At 30.8% G+C, this 17,907-nt stretch overlaps 2 protein-coding genes and 2 long non-coding RNA genes across 9 annotated transcripts; 3 read left to right on the top strand and 1 right to left on the bottom strand.

Annotated features, from left to right (window-relative positions):
- Positions 1-1,334: 1,334 nt before the first annotated feature.
- On the top strand, positions 1,335-5,085 carry LOC123260810. 3 transcript variants are annotated; one of them, XM_044722165.1, is made up of 4 exons: positions 1,335-1,565; positions 3,613-3,840; positions 4,392-4,609; positions 4,694-5,085. In XM_044722165.1, exons 1-4 carry the CDS (start codon positions 1,538-1,540, stop codon positions 4,763-4,765), a joined length of 546 nt encoding a protein of 181 aa, XP_044578100.1. In that variant the 5' UTR covers positions 1,335-1,537; the 3' UTR covers positions 4,766-5,085. The 3 variants fall into 3 exon arrangements, 2 of the variants coding, with proteins under 2 accessions (XP_044578100.1, XP_044578099.1); XR_006508522.1 differs by adding an exon at positions 3,414-3,535 and having other exon boundaries at positions 4,392-5,085; XM_044722164.1 differs by having other exon boundaries at positions 4,392-5,085.
- A 1,038-nt stretch (positions 5,086-6,123) lies between these two features.
- On the top strand, positions 6,124-10,554 carry LOC123260828. Of its 3 annotated transcripts, XR_006508534.1 has the most exons (5): positions 6,240-6,327; positions 6,455-7,095; positions 7,334-7,475; positions 9,635-9,747; positions 10,354-10,554. It is a non-coding gene; the product is annotated as an uncharacterized LOC123260828 (long non-coding RNA). The 3 variants fall into 3 exon arrangements; XR_006508535.1 differs by lacking the exons at positions 6,240-6,327; positions 10,354-10,554 and adding an exon at positions 6,124-6,213 and having other exon boundaries at positions 9,635-9,672; XR_006508536.1 differs by lacking the exons at positions 6,240-6,327; positions 10,354-10,554 and adding an exon at positions 6,358-6,404 and having other exon boundaries at positions 9,635-9,672.
- On the bottom strand, positions 10,093-10,562 carry LOC123260849. Its single transcript, XR_006508559.1, has 2 exons — positions 10,504-10,562; positions 10,093-10,393 (listed from the first exon to the last, which is right to left on the bottom strand). It is a non-coding gene; the product is annotated as an uncharacterized LOC123260849 (long non-coding RNA).
- A 3,219-nt stretch (positions 10,563-13,781) lies between these two features.
- On the top strand, positions 13,782-17,348 carry LOC123260779 (proteasomal ubiquitin receptor ADRM1 homolog). Of its 2 annotated transcripts, none has more exons than XM_044722114.1 (5): positions 13,782-13,887; positions 13,989-14,225; positions 14,301-14,417; positions 14,648-15,133; positions 16,654-17,348. In XM_044722114.1, the coding sequence occupies exons 2-5, from the start codon at positions 14,025-14,027 to the stop codon at positions 17,062-17,064; spliced, it is 1,215 nt and encodes a 404-aa protein (XP_044578049.1). In that variant the 5' UTR covers positions 13,782-13,887; positions 13,989-14,024; the 3' UTR covers positions 17,065-17,348. The 2 variants fall into 2 exon arrangements, with proteins under 2 accessions (XP_044578049.1, XP_044578050.1); XM_044722115.1 differs by having other exon boundaries at positions 13,796-13,887; positions 16,822-17,348.
- Positions 17,349-17,907: the final 559 nt, after the last annotated feature.

Genomic DNA, 17,907 nt, shown 5'->3' on the forward strand with positions numbered 1-17,907 from the left:
ATCCATGTGGGTACTCAAATGAAAGCTCTTGATGAGTGTAACATCGGAATGAGCTTATATTTTTAAACACGTCAATAGTTAAGAAAGTACAGTGCAATTTAACATAATTAATAAATGACCTTGTATCTTGTGAAATATTGACATTTTTAAAGATATAAGCTCATCCCGATGTTACACTCATCGAGACCTTTCATTTGAGTACCCACATCAATTTTTCATATATTTATATATATTATATATATGTATATTTGAAAAATATATGAAAATCCATGTGGGTACTCAAATGAAAACTCTTGATGAGTGTAACATCGGGATAAGCTTATATCTTTAAACACGTCAATAGTTAAGAAAGTACAGTGCAATTTAACATAATTAAGAAATGACCTTGTATCTTGTGAAATATTGACACTTTTAAAGATATAAGCTCATCCCGATGTTACACTCATCGAGACCTTTCATTTGAGTACCCACATCAATTTTTCATATATTTATATATATTATATAAGTGTATATATGAAAAATATATATAAATATATGAAAAATATATGAAAATCCATGTGGGTACTCAAATGAAAGCTCTTGATGAGTGTAACATCGGGATGAGCTTATATCTTTAAAAACGTCAATATTTAAGAAAGTACAGGGCAATTTAACAAAATTCATTATTGAATAAAGCAAAATTTTAATTATTTATAGTTCACAAGTCACAGCAGTCACATAGTGACTGCAAGGTTGCCAGTATTATTAATTTATTTATTGTTATTTATTAAAATATTTTTAATTGAGAGGTATATCTGAATAATAAGTCAAGATGTCGAAACAACAGCAGTCGGAAATAAAGCAGTAGTTAGGAAACTGGGCTAGAGTAATCCGTATGTGATATATCCATTGCGGATGAAAACTCGGCAGAAAGGACGTGAGAGCTTGAGTAAGCACACACTATCCCTCACTCACCCTCGCGTTGCCAAGCGACGTCCGCCTTCTTCAACCCTCAAGAGAATGCTGCTACAGGGGTTTCTCGTGCACCAGAAACAGGAACGACCTTTTGACATTTCAAGGATAGTCACGATCCCTTTTCTATTCCATTATACTTTTCCAAGCGATTCTAAAACTGGGTATTTTTAACTATATGTATTTCTTCTTTAATTTTCTCGCATTAATTCCACTGACCTCGTGATTTATTTATCAAGATAAAATCTCTTATCATCTGTGATAGTATATAGTTATTTGTAAGTAATCTTTATTACTTTTAATCTTTCATCGAATCTTTAGCTTTGGTTTTTTGACTCTCTGTATATTTCGGTGTATATATCAGTATTTTTTTCTTTCAAGAGACAATGATGGTGTTTGAAGTGAAGAAATTTTTGTTTTAAAAATCCCTGTAGATAATATATACCAGAAAAATATGAAAGCATAAGATATATATATAAAGAACAAGCCAAAGGAGAAGAGAAGAGTCGAGTACAAGGTAGCTAACAATTGTTCCAGGAGATATTATACCCCGGGATATCTCGAGAGTCTGCGCGCGAGAAAAGGAATGATGATACATAGAACTCTTACTCGAGGTATATATTTATTGTAGATTGCAGTATATAGGGGAGAGAAAGTTTTTACAAAAAAAAAAAAGGGTTATGAGGATTTGAACCGAAGCTTGATTATAAAGATTAAAGATACATATCCTCCCCTTTCGCTCACTCAAAGCTTAAAAGCTTCTTCTCAAGCAAGAAGAACTCGTCAACTTTACAGTTCTTAAAATTTTTTTAATCTGAACTTGATGAAGAAGTTAAAGCTCGCTTATATTGATATCAATAAAAAAAGGCGTTAGCAAATTTACCGCTTAATATCAGAATGAATTAAATGTTCTTTTTGAAGAATCGAGAATTGATCCACCCTCGAGTAACAGCGCCTGAGGATCTGATCCGTGTGTGCATTGTATTGTCAGTATTTTCTTCCTCTATTACATCTTCGCCCGCCCTTTCCCTCATTCCTTCACCCACCACCCTTCACATCATCCATTTCTGGATCACTCTTCCCTTTGTTTTGGCTCAGAATTTTTATCTCTCTTATTCCTATACCTTTTTATTTTTCACAAACTTTTCTCTCACGATTCCTGCACACCAGCATCAGCATCACCGCTGTTAGTAGTCGTGTAAAATATAGGTAGAGAGATATATAGAACGCAACACCCTTCAGTTCTCTTATTCTACGGCATACTTCTCTTTCACCCTAGCAATACTAACTCTCAGCTCCTTTACCTTTATACTCTTTCTGCTTTACGAGGGCGTATATTTTCCAACGCCAGTACACCAACCGGACTTGGTTGTTACACTAGATATAAGGTATAAGGTATAAGGTATAAGGTATATAACCTTTATAGGGTCTTGCGAAATTAAACGAAACTCGTGTGCTTCATCGTAACTTTCTACTGCAGGAATACAATATACAACGGTAAGATTTTTCGATGCGATGAAAACTGAAAAACAACCACCAGCTCTTTAGTCGTAAAAACTTTTTCAACCTAAAATTACTTTTTAAATTTATTAGCACTTTAATTGCTTATATATATAGATATAATATATACTTTATTCTTTTAGGTATCGTTCATTTTACTTTTTGCTTCACCGGAAAATTCATCACAAAAAAAGGGAATACGCAGAAAGAAAAATTTCTTGACTGGAGAACAAAATTCTTGGCTCGAGAAAATTTGTCAGGTATCTGAAGGAAGACCGAAGTTGTGTTGGCCGAAGTAAAAATTTTTCGAGAAATTCTATTCTTGGTGGAAGTGATTTTTTCTTAATTAAAATTATCATAAATACTTGATACAATAAATTTTTATATTTGATCAAGATTTTTAGATACTTTAGGGAAGCAGCACCACCTACTTCAGCTGAGAAAAAAATTTTCTCACCTTGAGAAAATTTTTCTCTTGAATATTTGATACCCATTTTATATTATTTTAGCGTGCAATTATACATATTGAATGAAAAAAAGTGATGAAATATTATTTGATCTTCTCATTCGATATGTTAATCAATAAAAATATTAATGAAAATTTACTTCTATCTTTATATTTAATTTTTTGGAGCAAGAGAGAAATTTTCTCAAGGCAAGAAAATTTACTTCTATCAAGAACTAAATTTTTTGGAGCAAGAGGCTAAATTTTCTCAAAACATCAAGATTTACTTGACTTAAATAAATTTCCTTGGACCAAGATACGTATTTCTTAAAGCAAGATACGTATTTCTTATTCCAATTAATTTTGTTGGAATAAGTGAAATTTCTTGTCAAAAAAAATTTTTTTTTCGCTCAAGAAAGTAATCAGAAAAAATATTTTCTTGGCTCAAGTGAACCTTTTTTTCTGTGTAAGTGCAAAAATGTGTGTCATGTTTTACTTTTTTTTTTTTCTTTTTCAGGGTGTGGTTTTATTCAATATCATTGGGTATCGATTACTTGTCGTCAGCACACGCCCTTAACTGCCCTTTTACCATCCACCTTCTATTCAACGAATGATAAATTTTCAAACAATGCATCGAAGGTATCATAAATACTATAAATTGAAAACTCTGATTATAAAATTACATACCTAATACCTGGTAAACATTAATGTTTTAGATCCAAGGCTCCAGCGACGGCTGATTTACCCAAAGTGCAGAAACAGAGTGGGAACAAGTCCATCAGGAAATGTTCTTGGAAAGAATGCGGTAGCTTTGATCCTCCCGACCACGGCAATCAGCACTAGCAGAAGCAAAAGCGAGAGACTATCCGTGGCCTGCAAGAACACAGAGTCTTTCATCTTTTGCTCTATCACGTATCCCAAGGCAGAGCTGTCCTCTTCTTCTGGTACTTGTTTACTCCTTTCTTCATCATCCAGCTGGTTATTGACGATTTCAAACCGCCCTCCAAGAATTCCTCGTGCTCGTTCTTCCTTCCCGCAACTCAACCCTATATTCAGTGTTCATACATCTATATGTATACTTATATATGTGTCTGAGAGTATACATACCTATGTATATGCTGGGTCATAAATCCTGCGGCTGGTTCATGGCATCAGCAACATATTTCTGGTGCTTCTGCTGTTACTTTCTGATGGCTGTGTGATGCCTTTGTGCTTCCGTGAAATTTAATGTCGGTTGGTTTAAATTATTTCGTGCATGCCGTTTAAATATAAATTCTTCTTTAGAATAATATTATCATCCAGACGTTTCTCTAAATATACTATAATCTACTGAAAGTAGTAAAAAGTAACCCGATAAATTTTTCACTCTAAAAAAAGGATAAAGATAAATTATTTTTTATTGATCCGAAGAAATAAATTGTGACGAATTTTCAATAAATATCAAACTTTTTATAAAGCTTATCCATTATTTAAACAATAAATTTTTTTTTTTCAGATGAAAATGCAAAATTCCACGGAAAATTGAGGCGTCTTTTTATTGGGAAAGCAAACTTTCGAGAAGCATGCTCGGCATTTTCCCAACTACCCTCATTTACCCCCACCAAAATCGGATGTGACCCGGGAAAACTTGTTGCTCGCAAATCGAAAATGTCAGACAGTGGACGGGCGAGCAGGCAGACAGAAGCTGTGCCAGCTGTAATCCCCAGTGCTACGGTAACCGTATATACGCAAGCTTCGTATACAATACATTGCTTTTATCTGTATATATGTATGTATAATAATATCTGTTAAATAAAGGAGTGTGCGCTCGAGTGGGTGTTTATGTGGACTGCGGATTGGATGCTGGATCGAGAAAATGGGAAAAATTAAACGCCCGAAGGATGAATTTCCCTCATGACTAGGCGCTCATAAGCTCCAGAAATAACTCCAGCGGGATTTACATTTTCCTGGCCATTTTGCATAATCAAGCTTTAATATACTCCGACACAAAACAATATTCTTCAGTTTATTCATAGATTTTTAATATAAAATTCAACTGTCTCTTCAAGTGAAAAAATTATTTCTTCTTTTAATTTTGCTCATGATCAAGCTTTAATATACTTCTCCCACACAAAACAATACTCTCCACTCTGAAAAAAAAATTAACTTGAATCAAGAGAAAATTTCTTGAACCAAGAAAATAATTTTGAAGAGTTTTATTGTTTTGAATCAAGACGAAAAATTCTTAAATCAATTAAAATTTATTTAAACCTAGAAAAAATTTCTTAGTTTGAGAATTTTTTCACTAAGATCAAGAAGATAAAATTCTTCAAAATTATTTACTTGATTCAAGTTAATTTTTTTTTCTGTGCAGTTTATTCATTGATTTTTAATAGAAAATTCAACTGTCTCTCCAAGTGAAAAAATTATTTCTTCTAAAACTTCTATTTCTTCTTTTCATTTTGCTCATAATCAAGCTTCAATACACTTCTCCCACACAAAACAATATTCTCCAATTTATTCATTGATTTTTAATAGAAAATTCAATTGTCTCTTCAAGTGAAAAAATTATTCCTTCTAAAACTTCTATTTCTTCTTTTAATTTTGCTCTTAAATTTCAATAAAAAAATCTCACCATTTTTTAACTTCCACATTGCAAAAAAAAATTTATAAAAATAAATATTTAATGAGCGCAATTAAAAATAGACATCTCTTAAAAAAAATAAAGAGTTGAGATAAAAATAGGGGTAGAAAAAAAAGATATCTTGTGAAAAGCTCTTGCAGCTTCTACCCTCCTATCATCAACTCTTCTTTTCTCAAGTCCCTTACTTTTCACTCTTTCTCGAATCTTTTTAAAATAATTTATCCACAGACAACCGCTCGACCTAATTGAGAACAGAAATCCACAAAGCTATACACACACAATCTGTTATGCTCAGTGAACCTTCACCCGTCTAGAGTCTAGATTCCAGAGCAGCCCTGCGTAGATTTACCAGCTTGCTCCAGTCCCTCGTCTTCTCCTGGTATAATAGGAAGCCGAGGGTCTTCTGCGAGGTCCCCAGCGTCCAATCACACAGATACCCGGAAATGCCAACCACTCACCCTTTGACAACAAACAACGTCACCAGAAACCCCAGCAGGATGATCTACAACCACTGGATACTGTGTATATATATTTTGTATAATACCAGCCAAGGACATTTAATTACCGGATAAAGTCTAGCAGTTACTGGAATGCGGATGAAGTTTCAGCAAGTCTCGCATGACAGGGAAAAGGAAAACATGATCAGAAGATTTAGGGGTGAATTCCGGTGGACTGAGAGCTAGTGGACTAGAGTGTAAGCCTTATTCATGCGCTTTCATACTTTCCTAAGACCTGCTGATAAAGTTCACCTATGTGTATTCCACCTCTTCACTCCAGGTGTTGATAATGACGCTGGAATCGAAAATATGTTTGTTAATTACATTATTATTGTATCACATATGAGCCTATAATATAATTATTTTATTTATTAAGTTAAATTTATATGTAAGTTTTATATGTATTTTAAAAATATTGAAATTTTTTTTATATTTCAGGAGAAAAATCCGATAAACTTTACCTTGTTGAGTATGAGGAAAGGAAAACTTTTGAAATCACCGTAGAGAACATCACTAGCAGAGAGAACAGGAACTAAATTTAGGATACTGAGCTGGTAGGTCGATTGTGGCAGTGTGGTGGTGGATTTTGGGTTTGGTACCAGCTAGATTCGACTACCCTATTCCATTTAAGCAACCCCAGCACAAACTAAATGCCATATGTGCTACGGAGCATTCAGATTGTCTATGTGCTGTACCAATAGATGCTGGGGCGCAGACTTGAGCTGAGGTCGAGTAATATATAGCAGGACTGACTCACCTGGAGATCCCGCCCGCCCCGTCTAGGACAGGTGTCCACAGGGGTACAGGTATGACCCGCTTTTGGATATAAAAACTGGAATTTGCCCGAAAATCCGGGGCTTTGATATCCGGCGGTCAGAAGATCTACGGAGCTCGGAGTGGACTCGGTACTCCTATCCGGGATCTGGTTGTTATTATTACTCCCGGTAGGGTTTAAGTGTTACTACACCACCTCGAGCTCGGGGATGAACCTCGGAGAAACCTCTAGCAGCTCCAAGCACGAGGGAAAACACGCGGCAATTTAACAGGAGCGCAAGGACGACTTTGTCTGACCACTCGAGGTATCTTTACTACTGATACTCCTTTTATATATACCCTCTAAGGATTGGCTGTGATAATAATAATAGTCAATTATTTAGGTTACTTTTTTTAATGATAATAATTATTGTTTTTATAGCAAGAATTGGAACTAAGCTTTGAATAATTACTTATCTTACAGTTTTCTTTTTTTTATAAAATCAATATGATTTTATGAAATTGGTTGAAAATATTGAGTGTAATCGGTCGGCAATTTCATAGCTCTAGAGCCGGCGATAAGCAATCCGCGGGAAATAACCAGGAGACCAGAGTTTAGGAGTTCGCTGTGTTATTTCCGAGAAAAGCCAAAGTTTTGCGCAGACTCTGCTGCTTTGATGGTATTGGAGTACGTCGATGTCTAGAAGTATGTATATAAATATGTATTGAGGAGTTTCCGTGTCATAAAATTCAGTAGGCACCTTACAAACAATTTTAAGGAGTACACGGAAAAAAGTAAACTGTAATAAATAACAGTCGATTTATAATAAGTAATGATCAACTGCTAAAAATTACCATTTCAAACAGTAAAATCATGATTTTACTATTCACTATATAATATTTACCATTTAAACGTTACAATTTACTCTTTACATGGAAGAAAATACTATTTCAAACAGTAATATTCGCTATGTAAATGTCTAAAATGTTAAAGTATAATAATTAAGAATTCAGACTTTGATATTTATCATTTCGTATCTAAAAAATGATCTTATGATATGTAAAAAGTATAAAATAAAGTAAGTAAATTTCTAATACAAGCAACGTCAATATTTACTAAGTAAAATGGTAAATTTTAAACGCAACGCTAAAAATCAAACTGTAATTATTGACTTGCTTGGACTGATAAAATTTATATTTTAAAAGTATAATTTTTACTGTTTCAAATGTTAAATTCTCCCAGAGTGAGATTCCCTTTCCTTCTCTTTCATCTGAGTTCCCCTTCTCCTCATAATATGGACTATATATTGAAATGGCAATTTTTACTGTTTGAAACTAATTTTTTAAGATGAAACAGTCGTTATTTACTATAGTGACAGCTACTAATCACTTATTTTGGATATTAAATTATAAATTGCGGCTTTTATACTTTCTACATTAAGTTCTGTAATATTTATATTTTTGCCACCCCGATGTCGGCTTTACTGTTTGAAACTATAAAAATTAACCGGAATCCGAGTGAATAATACAGTTTACTTTTTTCCGTGTAATCTTTCACGCAATTTGAATTCTTTTTTATTACACGATTAGAATTTTTATAAGAATTCATGATATTTTTTTTAAGTATTAAATAAATCAAGAGCTTAAGGAAGTTCGAGCGTAACTAATGAGTCAAAATAATGTTATAATTTTTTTTTAATTTTAGTCTTCCCAATATTTGTCAAAATTCTTTATTTTAATTTAAAATAATTTAAACAATTTAATAATTGATGATTTTTACTTATTTAATAAAGTAGAGTAATAAAATTACTTTGGTATTTATTACTTGCCGGAATAAATAAACAGATTTGGCAATAGCGCGCTTGATTATACCCATAACTGAGACGTGGGTGAGTGTGTGAGTTTAACATTTCTCTCTCTGTAACTATATTTCTATCCTTTTCTTTTTTCTCAGCTGTTGACGCGATGTTGTCAAATCTTTATTCAAATAAATGGCTGACGATAAACGAGTTACAAACATAAAATTGGACTTTAAATATTTCAAAAATTATATCGGTAATGTATTATTATTAAATTGTTTTTATATTTTGCAATAATCCAAGTTTCTTGTGTATAGTTTTTTATTCGTTAAAGTTGGGAGGTTAATATTGAAAAAAATAATTAAAGTCTCGACAAAAGTTTGTCCGCCGTAAGAGCCCGTGTATAAGGAGATAAAATATGTGATTTTTAAAATTTAATATCTAAGTAACTAAACGGTGAATCTTTTTAAAATTTTGGGATTAAATAAATGACGTATTTATTTATACGTATACTTAATTTCAAAGCTCAAAGTTGGAAATTATTTTTTACATTAGATTCGCTTAAACCTCCTTAATTTACTGGTTAAATTAAAAAAATTATGTTAAATAATTGATAAAAAAAAATATTACATTAATTTTCTCGAGAGATATTATTGAAATATTATTTTATAAAATTAAAGTATTTAAATTATTCGACATTGGAAAAAAGCTTGAATTTAAATATCCATCAATATTTTTTCTCTCTTAAATAAAAATATAAATATAGAATGATGGAAACAATGTAACCTATTAAAATGTCAAAATGTTAAAACGATAAAATATAAATGACAAACTGATGATACTGGTGGTATGAACTGTGAAACGTAATCCCAAAATTTCACGCTCTGTTATATCGATTAGATTTCCTCCCAGTAGTCACGGATCTGAATTAAACGGGAGCTTTCTCTCGTCTGCTGGTACGGGTTTTACGCCCTTTTATGTCAAGAAGAGTGAAGCTTCAGCTTTTGACATTAACTGCTAAATAAAGGACTTAAATAAAATGCATTTTTTATTCTTATTATTTCAGTATTTCAATTTATCTTTCGTAAAGGAGAAGAAAAAGAAGACGGCACTGATACTGAAATTACAAATAAATTTTATAAAAAGCCCTGCAACTTACTGAATTATCAAGAAACGTTGGTACATAGTATCCATATTATCTTTTGAAGTATAAAACTTTAGAAATAAAAATAAAAGTCAAGTACTTGGAATAACAATGCACCAGAATAAATGTATGTACTTACCTCTTGTATTTGTGTTGAAAACCACGATAACGTAAGCGGTAAAAAAAAGATTTAATTTTAAGCAGCTTCTGCAATTTTTTTTATCTTCTGCATTCTCAATAAGAATTCTACTCTGTAAATTTATTACTTTTTAAATATTTAACTTTAAATTACAGAGCTACATACAAATGCTGGATTCATTTTTTATAGCTTTTAAATTAATTCATTGAAATAATTCTAATAAATTGTATTAACCGCAAACTGATTGATAATATTTTATGTTGTTTATTGATTCAATGGATAAATAAAATATATATTACATGAAAAACATATTGAGTGTCGGTGGGTTCTAACTCCATATATTTTTTCATCTTCTCTCACATCAATTCAGGAGCACTCAGCTTCAATTGGAAAGTCTCCCACAGATTTTTATTTGTCATAGACCAATTTTTTCCGTCATCCAACATTTTCGTTGGTAATATCTCTTGAACTTATCTTAATCAATAAAATAATCCTCTTACAGAAATTGATGCGTAATCCTTTTAATAAACGTAATGAATCATCTGAAGCAGAAATGAGAGTGAATAAATTCAAGAGGAAATGATAATTTTATGTCGGATGGATGGAAACGTAGTGAAATGATAAAAACAAAGCACTTCCATGTACAACTTACACGAGAATGCTGATTAGATACTTATCCAGATTTCATTTATCAAGCTCAATTATATTTACTAACAACCTTGCAGTCACTATGTGACTGCCGTGACTAGTGAACTATAAATAAATAAAATTTTGCTTTATTAAATAGTGAATTTTGTTAAATTGCACTGTACTTTTTTAACTATTGACGTTTTTAAAGATATAAGCTCATCCCGATGTTACAATCATCAAGAGCTTTCATTTGAGTACCCACATGGATTTTTGATATATTTTTCATATATACATATATATAATATATATAAATATATGAAAAATTGATGTAGGTACTCAAATGATAGGTCTCTATGAGTTGAACATCAAGATGAGCCTATATCTTTGAAAAAGTCAATAATTAAAAAATTATATTGTATTTTGTCTATTCATGATATTTTTAAAGATATAAGCTCATAATGATGTTACATTCATCAAGAGCTTTCATTTGAGTACCCACATGGATTTTTGATATATTTTTCATATATACATATATATAATATATATAAATATATGAAAAATTGATGTGGGTACTCAAATGAAAGGTCTCTATGAGTTTAACATCAAGATGAGCCTATATCTTTAAAAAAGTCAATAATTAAAAAATTATATTGTATTTTGTCTATTCATGATATTTTTAAAGATATAAGCTCATAATGATGTTACACTCATCAAGAACTTTCATTTGAGTACCCACATGCATTTTTGATATATTTTCCATATATACATATATATAATATATATAAATATATAAAATATATGAAAAATTGATGTGGGTACTTAAATGAAAGGTCTTGATGAGTGTAACATCGGGATGAGCTTATATCTTTAAAAATATCAATATTTCACAAGATACAAAGTCATTTCTTAATTATGTTAAATTTGCACTGTACTTTCTTAACTATTGACGTGTTTAAAGATATAAGCTCATCCCAACGTTACACTCATCAAAAGCTTTCATTTGAGTACCTACATAGATTTTGATATATTTTTCATATATACATATATGTAAATATATAAAATATATGAAAAAATAATGTGGGTACTTAAATGAAAGGTCTTGATGAGTATAATATCGGGATGAGCTTATATCTTTAAAAATGTCAATAGTTCACAAGATACAGGGTCATTTATTATTTATGTATCTAGAAATAGAGCATTTTTTAATGCAACCTAATTACTTATCATCATAAATTGACTATTGGTGAGAATGATATGAAACCATGAAAAAGCCCAACTCCAGGCCAAGACTTTTCCAACGATATCAGATTTAACCATAAAAACCCATTCTATCATATAAATACACCGGCCACAAAATTTTGCTTATTCTCTTAATAATATAGATTTATTCATCATCCATTAATTGCAAAAGCATCAAAGCTGACGGGACAAGATAGTATCAGCCTACGCAAGTGTTGTCTCGCAAAATCACCCAAGCGCAGTCCCAGAATCGCCATCACATCTACATAAAATGAATCTTCATAATTTCACATAATAATACTGGTAATTACGGTTATTATTGTTTGCGTAGGTGGAGTGAATGAGAGATTTATATAATATATTTTGAATATCTTGTGTACATATTTAGCCATAAGCTTTAAATTGAGAGTAAAATATACAAGAAAGCAGGCGATTTACTATTAGATATTCAACGGATGCTAAATAATTCTTATTGTTTATGAATCTACCGAGAAAATCCGAAACACTACGTAATGTTTAAACCGCGTAATCGCTCGCTCTATTATATTTAAATGTGATTAAAAATTTTTACCAGAATAGAAATAGTCTTGATAGGCTCGATAGACGCATGAATAGTATTTTGGATCTAGGCGATAACATGCGCGTACCTATACGAGACAAAGATGGAATGATATGAATTCAAAGTACCTGCAATATGTGTATAGACGCTTCTGCTGTATAGAATTATAAGGGTCATAACACACATGAAGCATTATGTAGGTTTTACTGCATATTGAAGCAATAACCCGCTTTTATATCCGAGCCCTTTTATAGCCGATATACCTTTAGGTGAAAAAGTACCGGGTTCGCCAATAAAATATAAACGCCAGTGCAAGCGTAAATTTATCTACAACTCGCAAATATCCGGAGCTCAGTAATGAGGATCTTTATTGATTAGAACTAATTGATTTATAAATTTTATTACGTCACTCAAGTGTATTTTTGTTTTCTTCGAGATCTTAAAGCGATTGTCGATTTCTTCGGCTCAAAATTTTTGTCATTAAAATTTCAAGTCTTAAATCTGAATTAAAATTAATTTAGAAGATATTTGATAAATAATTTTAATATTTCTTTTGACAAATAAATTATGGCGAAAAAAATTAAAAAAAAAAATTGACATGTAGAATTTTTAAAAATTAAAAATGCAATTTTTTTTAAATAATTTTTCGGGACAAATTTGTTTGTTAAATAAAATTAAGAAATTATTTAATGACTGCTAACTTTAATGTCATTATAATGTACATTTATAAATCTGACATCATCTAGAGATATTTAATTCCAAATATTTGTGATTTGTTCATTGAATTTTATCTGGAAATTTATTTATCTGTTAAAGCTGTCAAATTTTGAGAAGAAATACATACCTGGTAAAATTTTATGAAAATTAAATAACACTAAAGTTAGCCGACATTTTTAATTTTTTGATTTTTTTTTCAATAATTAAATTAGAACAAAAAAATATTTTTTAAAAATTGTACTTACAGTTTTTTAAGTTTTTTACAAATGAAATTAAAAAAATTTTTTTTTATAATAATTTTTTCAATGAAAAAAAATTCTTAAAATTTTTAGATGGCTAACTTAATTTTCATGAAAATTAATTTAGTAGATATTAAATCATTTTTAAAATTTTATAACAAATAAATTACGGCAAAAAAAATTATAAAAAAAAATTGACATGTAGAAATTTTAAGAAATTAAAAATGCAATTTTTTAAAAATAAGTTTTTGGAACTAATTTTTTTAATAAATAAAATTAAAAAATTGTTAAGTGACTGCTAACTTTAATGTCATTAAAATTTTTCATCTGTCAAAATTTTCTGTTTGACAAAATTAAAGCATTAAAAATTAATTAAAATTTTTAAGTCACAATCCATGACATAAAATATAATTTAAGTATGTAATTAAATATAAAAAAACACCGTAAAAGAAAATTATTGAAGAAATTTTTGAAGTTTGTTTACTTTACAGTTAGTAGATAAAAAAAATAAACACAATATCTGAAGAGTGATCTTATCAAGTTACAATCAAATGTCATAGATGGCGTTAGTGACATCTTTTGCCGAAACAAAGATTACAGACCGCCATGTTATTTGTGCATTGTCATTGGCAGGAGCAATAGCAGACGTAGTGTAAGCATATATCAATTTAATTTCGATAATTACATTAAATTTGTTTTATTTTAAAACTAATTATGCTTAGAACAAAAATAGTAACATTGATTAATTTACAGATCAAATAATAATTACAGAAAAAAAAATAAAATAAGATGGCTAGTGGTGCTCTCTTCAGCAATAACACCGTCCGGGGTGCAAGTAAAAATCTAGTCGAATTAAAAGCTGGAAAAATGACGATGAAGGGAAAAACAGTGTACCCTGATACGAGAAAAGGACTTCTCTACGTTTATCAATCGGATGATTCTCTAATGCATTTCTGCTGGAAAGACAGAACTTCCGGAGTTATCGAAGATGTAACCTATAATTTTTGTTTCTTTGTGTGAGTCATTTTTTTTAGACGCAATAATTAATTGTCATTTATTTTTCAGGATTTAATTATTTTCCCGGAAGACTGTGAATTCAAACATGTGCCTGATTGTAAAACTGGCCGCGTTTATATTTTAAAATTTAAATTGTCCAACAAAAAATTTTTTTTCTGGCTCCAAGTATGTCATATTCATAACTACCCTGTTTAAAAATATTCATTGAAAAAAATCAAAAAAATTCGCTCTATGCAAATTATATATCTATAGATATGAATTGAGAAATTGGAATTATTGAATAAAATTCAAATCTCATGACCGTGAATTTTTTTCAATGAATATTTCTAACCAGGGTAATAGTATCAATTTAAATATTTATATTATAAAATATAAATTGACTTATTAATTAACAGGATATGAAAACAGAAAAAGACGAAGAGCACTGTAAAAAAATAAACGATGTCCTAAATAACCCACCAACCCCAGGATCTCAGCGCAGCGGTGGTACTAACCCTGAAGGAGACTTGCAAAACCTCCTGAACAACATGTCTCAGCAACAATTAATGCAGCTGTTCGGTGGAGTCGGGCAAATGGGTCTAGGTAATTTATTAGGAACAATGAGGGAGCGGCCACACAGCTCAAGAACTACAACTTCGTCAACTCCCGTTACTACCAGCGCTACGAGACCTCCAGCAGCACAGACTCCAGCTCCCACTACCGTTACACCCAGCGAGACACCTAGGTCGAGCTCCGGAACCACTAAAACCTCAGGGTCAAAACCTGCATCTTCAAGCTCAACCAATTTGTTAGATAGAACTCCTGCAACTTTAATGAGTGACCCTCACTTATTTGATCTCCAGAGACACTTGTGGAATTTTCCATCACCTCAAGTCAACCAGGTAATTTTTTTTAAGTAATTATTACAAGTTGGTCAATTAAAAAAATTTGTTTTGAAGTTTTAAAATACTCTTGGGGCATTCCATAGTGACTGGTGGGACATTTGACTCTTGAATTCCATCAATTATATATAATTATGTGACTGAAACTTATACTATAGTAAAATTTATCGTATAATATAGAAGAATAACTAATTAACAACAACCCTTTGTCAAAAACTTCGATTACTTTTTAAGTTTCTCGTAATTATCATTTGACTGAATGTGACTGGTGGGACTAAGAAAAATCCTTCTCTCTTACCAAAGGTATACTTAAAGTCCAATTTCAGTTCGACCACTAAACTTTTCAAAAACACTTCCCTCAATACAAAATTAATCCTACAAACATTCAATATTATGAATAATTAGACTGACTACCTACGTAGAAACAATTAAAAAAATTTTTTTATTGTGACTGGTGGGACAAGTACAAAATGTCTACATCAAGTTGTTTATTAAAAAGACTTTTATATTATTTCAACCTTAGAAACATTATTGTTTATATATTTAAATATAAATTATTTAGGATAATTAGAAAAAAACTAATTAAAAAACACAAATAAAGGATTTAGCATGCCGACAACACGATCTTGATAAACTTAGGTGTTAATTAATAACGAACATAAAAAAATTTTTTCTTCAAAATATAATAATAAATACGTTAGTTAACAACAAACATAAAATGAATTTGTTCTTAAAACTATTAAAACAACATTTAAACCGGATACAAGTTAGTACGGCTGAAAAGTTACTAGGCGAGAAAAATCCATTTTCTTATTGATTAAAAAAAATTTTTTTTACAATTTAGTAAAATATAAACTTTTAATAATAAATTAGGAATAAATTAGAATGAATCAAAGAAATTTTAAAATTTTAGTCATTTTCCCATGGAATGCCCCTTTATTAAAAAAATAAAAATTTTAATTAAAAAAAAATTATTTTGCATTAAAAAATTTTTAAACTGACCAACTTGTTAACTTTAAATTACCGCGTTTAAAAAAATGTCAATAAAATAGCGTTCTATAAAACCTTGAATACTTAGATAAGATTAACAATCGCAATATCCTCTAGCTTGGTTAACAATCTAACAGAAACTATCAGTAAATAAATAAAGAAAAAAAAGGCACGTTACTGACGAGACTGAATGATCACTCATTATTTTTATCCCGACTTAATAGCTAAAAACCAAACAAGACTATAGTAGACAATAATTAAACACAAAAGTAATATAATAGGCGATAAAACAAATAAAATAATCTATAAAGACAAGGACTACCTTCGGCAACAAACTGACAGCAGTACTTGATAAAATATCTTGATAACTAGACACTATAATGCCTATGGGACTATCATTCGTACTCGTGGGCAGCATGATAAATTTAACGTGGCTGTCAGAGGCACTGTGGGGAAAAAAGACTGGCGGTAGTCCTGCTGGCATAATCTGTTGTTCGCGGTCGGCTACAGCAGAGCTTATTGTTCGGCAGACGGATGTAGAGACTGAGCTGACAAATTCCATCCCGGCGGCGATAACGTCATCAGAAAGCCTGGAGCGAACAATGAGCAAGCACTTGCCATCCGGGGACAATCTGTGTACTACGTTGTCGTCCCCCCAGTTCTCTCAGGCGCTATCAATGTTCTGGTCTGCTTTGCAGTCGGGCCAGGGCGCTCCAATGGTTCGTCAATTCGGACTTGGACCAGACACCGTCAACGCCGCAGCTACTGGGAACCTCGAGGAATTTGTCACCGCCTTGGAGACCGAGGCCAAGAAGGATCAAGAGCAGACTTCCTCAACCACTGTTGCTTCCTCGAATCCTGAAGATGAGTCCGCTAAGAAGGACGACCCATCCAGCGCTAAGAAGGACGACAGTAAGGACGATGAAATGGCCTTGGATTAAAAAATAATAATAAACATTATATGTTATTATTATATATTACAACTATTATTATAATGATACACTTATATATTATATTGTAATTTTTATTTTCACTTTTTCAATACACCAACAAATATGTTATTAAAATTAATACCAGTATAGTTATAACTAAAAATTGGTTGATAGATGAATGTTAATCTTCGTACGCTTTTCATCGAATTTTCATCAATAAATCCTCAATTCATTGTCATAAGTCGATAATAATAATAATAATAAATAATAATAAAAAATCTAAATCAATTGAAGCTTATTATTATTTTTATTTATTTTTAAGAACCGAAAAACACATTAATTAAATTTTATAAATATAGAACTAGATTAATATTATTTTTGTAGGGATTAAAAAAAAATATTTTTGGAGAAAGAAGTCAAAAATAAAGTGAGTATTTAGAATTATTTTTTGTAAAATAGTATTAACATGTTTAATAATCAAGGGGAAACACCACTGTGACAATCGAAAAAAAAAGAGGTGATTTTCGGGAATTTTTTTGACAGAGAAAATGAAGGAATTTGGGAATCGGATTTTTTTTTATTTTAATAAGGGTATATTAAAGGTTATTGCCTTAAATTTTTATTAAAAAATATTGAATTATTACAAAGTTATTAACAATCTCGTCAAGCACTGGAGAAAATTTCCCTTCTCCACGGTCGGTTCGATAACTCAAAAACAGATCGTCTGAAAATAAAAACCCAAATTGTTTTTTAATCAGTAAAGATGTAGTTATCATCGCACGTACGGAATTTGAAAAATTTTTATTTTAAAGATTTTTTTAGCCTGGTTAAAACAAAAAAAAACAGTAAGAA

The sequence above is a fragment of the Cotesia glomerata genome, linkage group LG3, assembly GCF_020080835.1.
Source record: "Cotesia glomerata isolate CgM1 linkage group LG3, MPM_Cglom_v2.3, whole genome shotgun sequence".
In the NCBI taxonomy this organism is placed as follows: Eukaryota; Metazoa; Arthropoda; class Insecta; order Hymenoptera; family Braconidae; genus Cotesia; species Cotesia glomerata.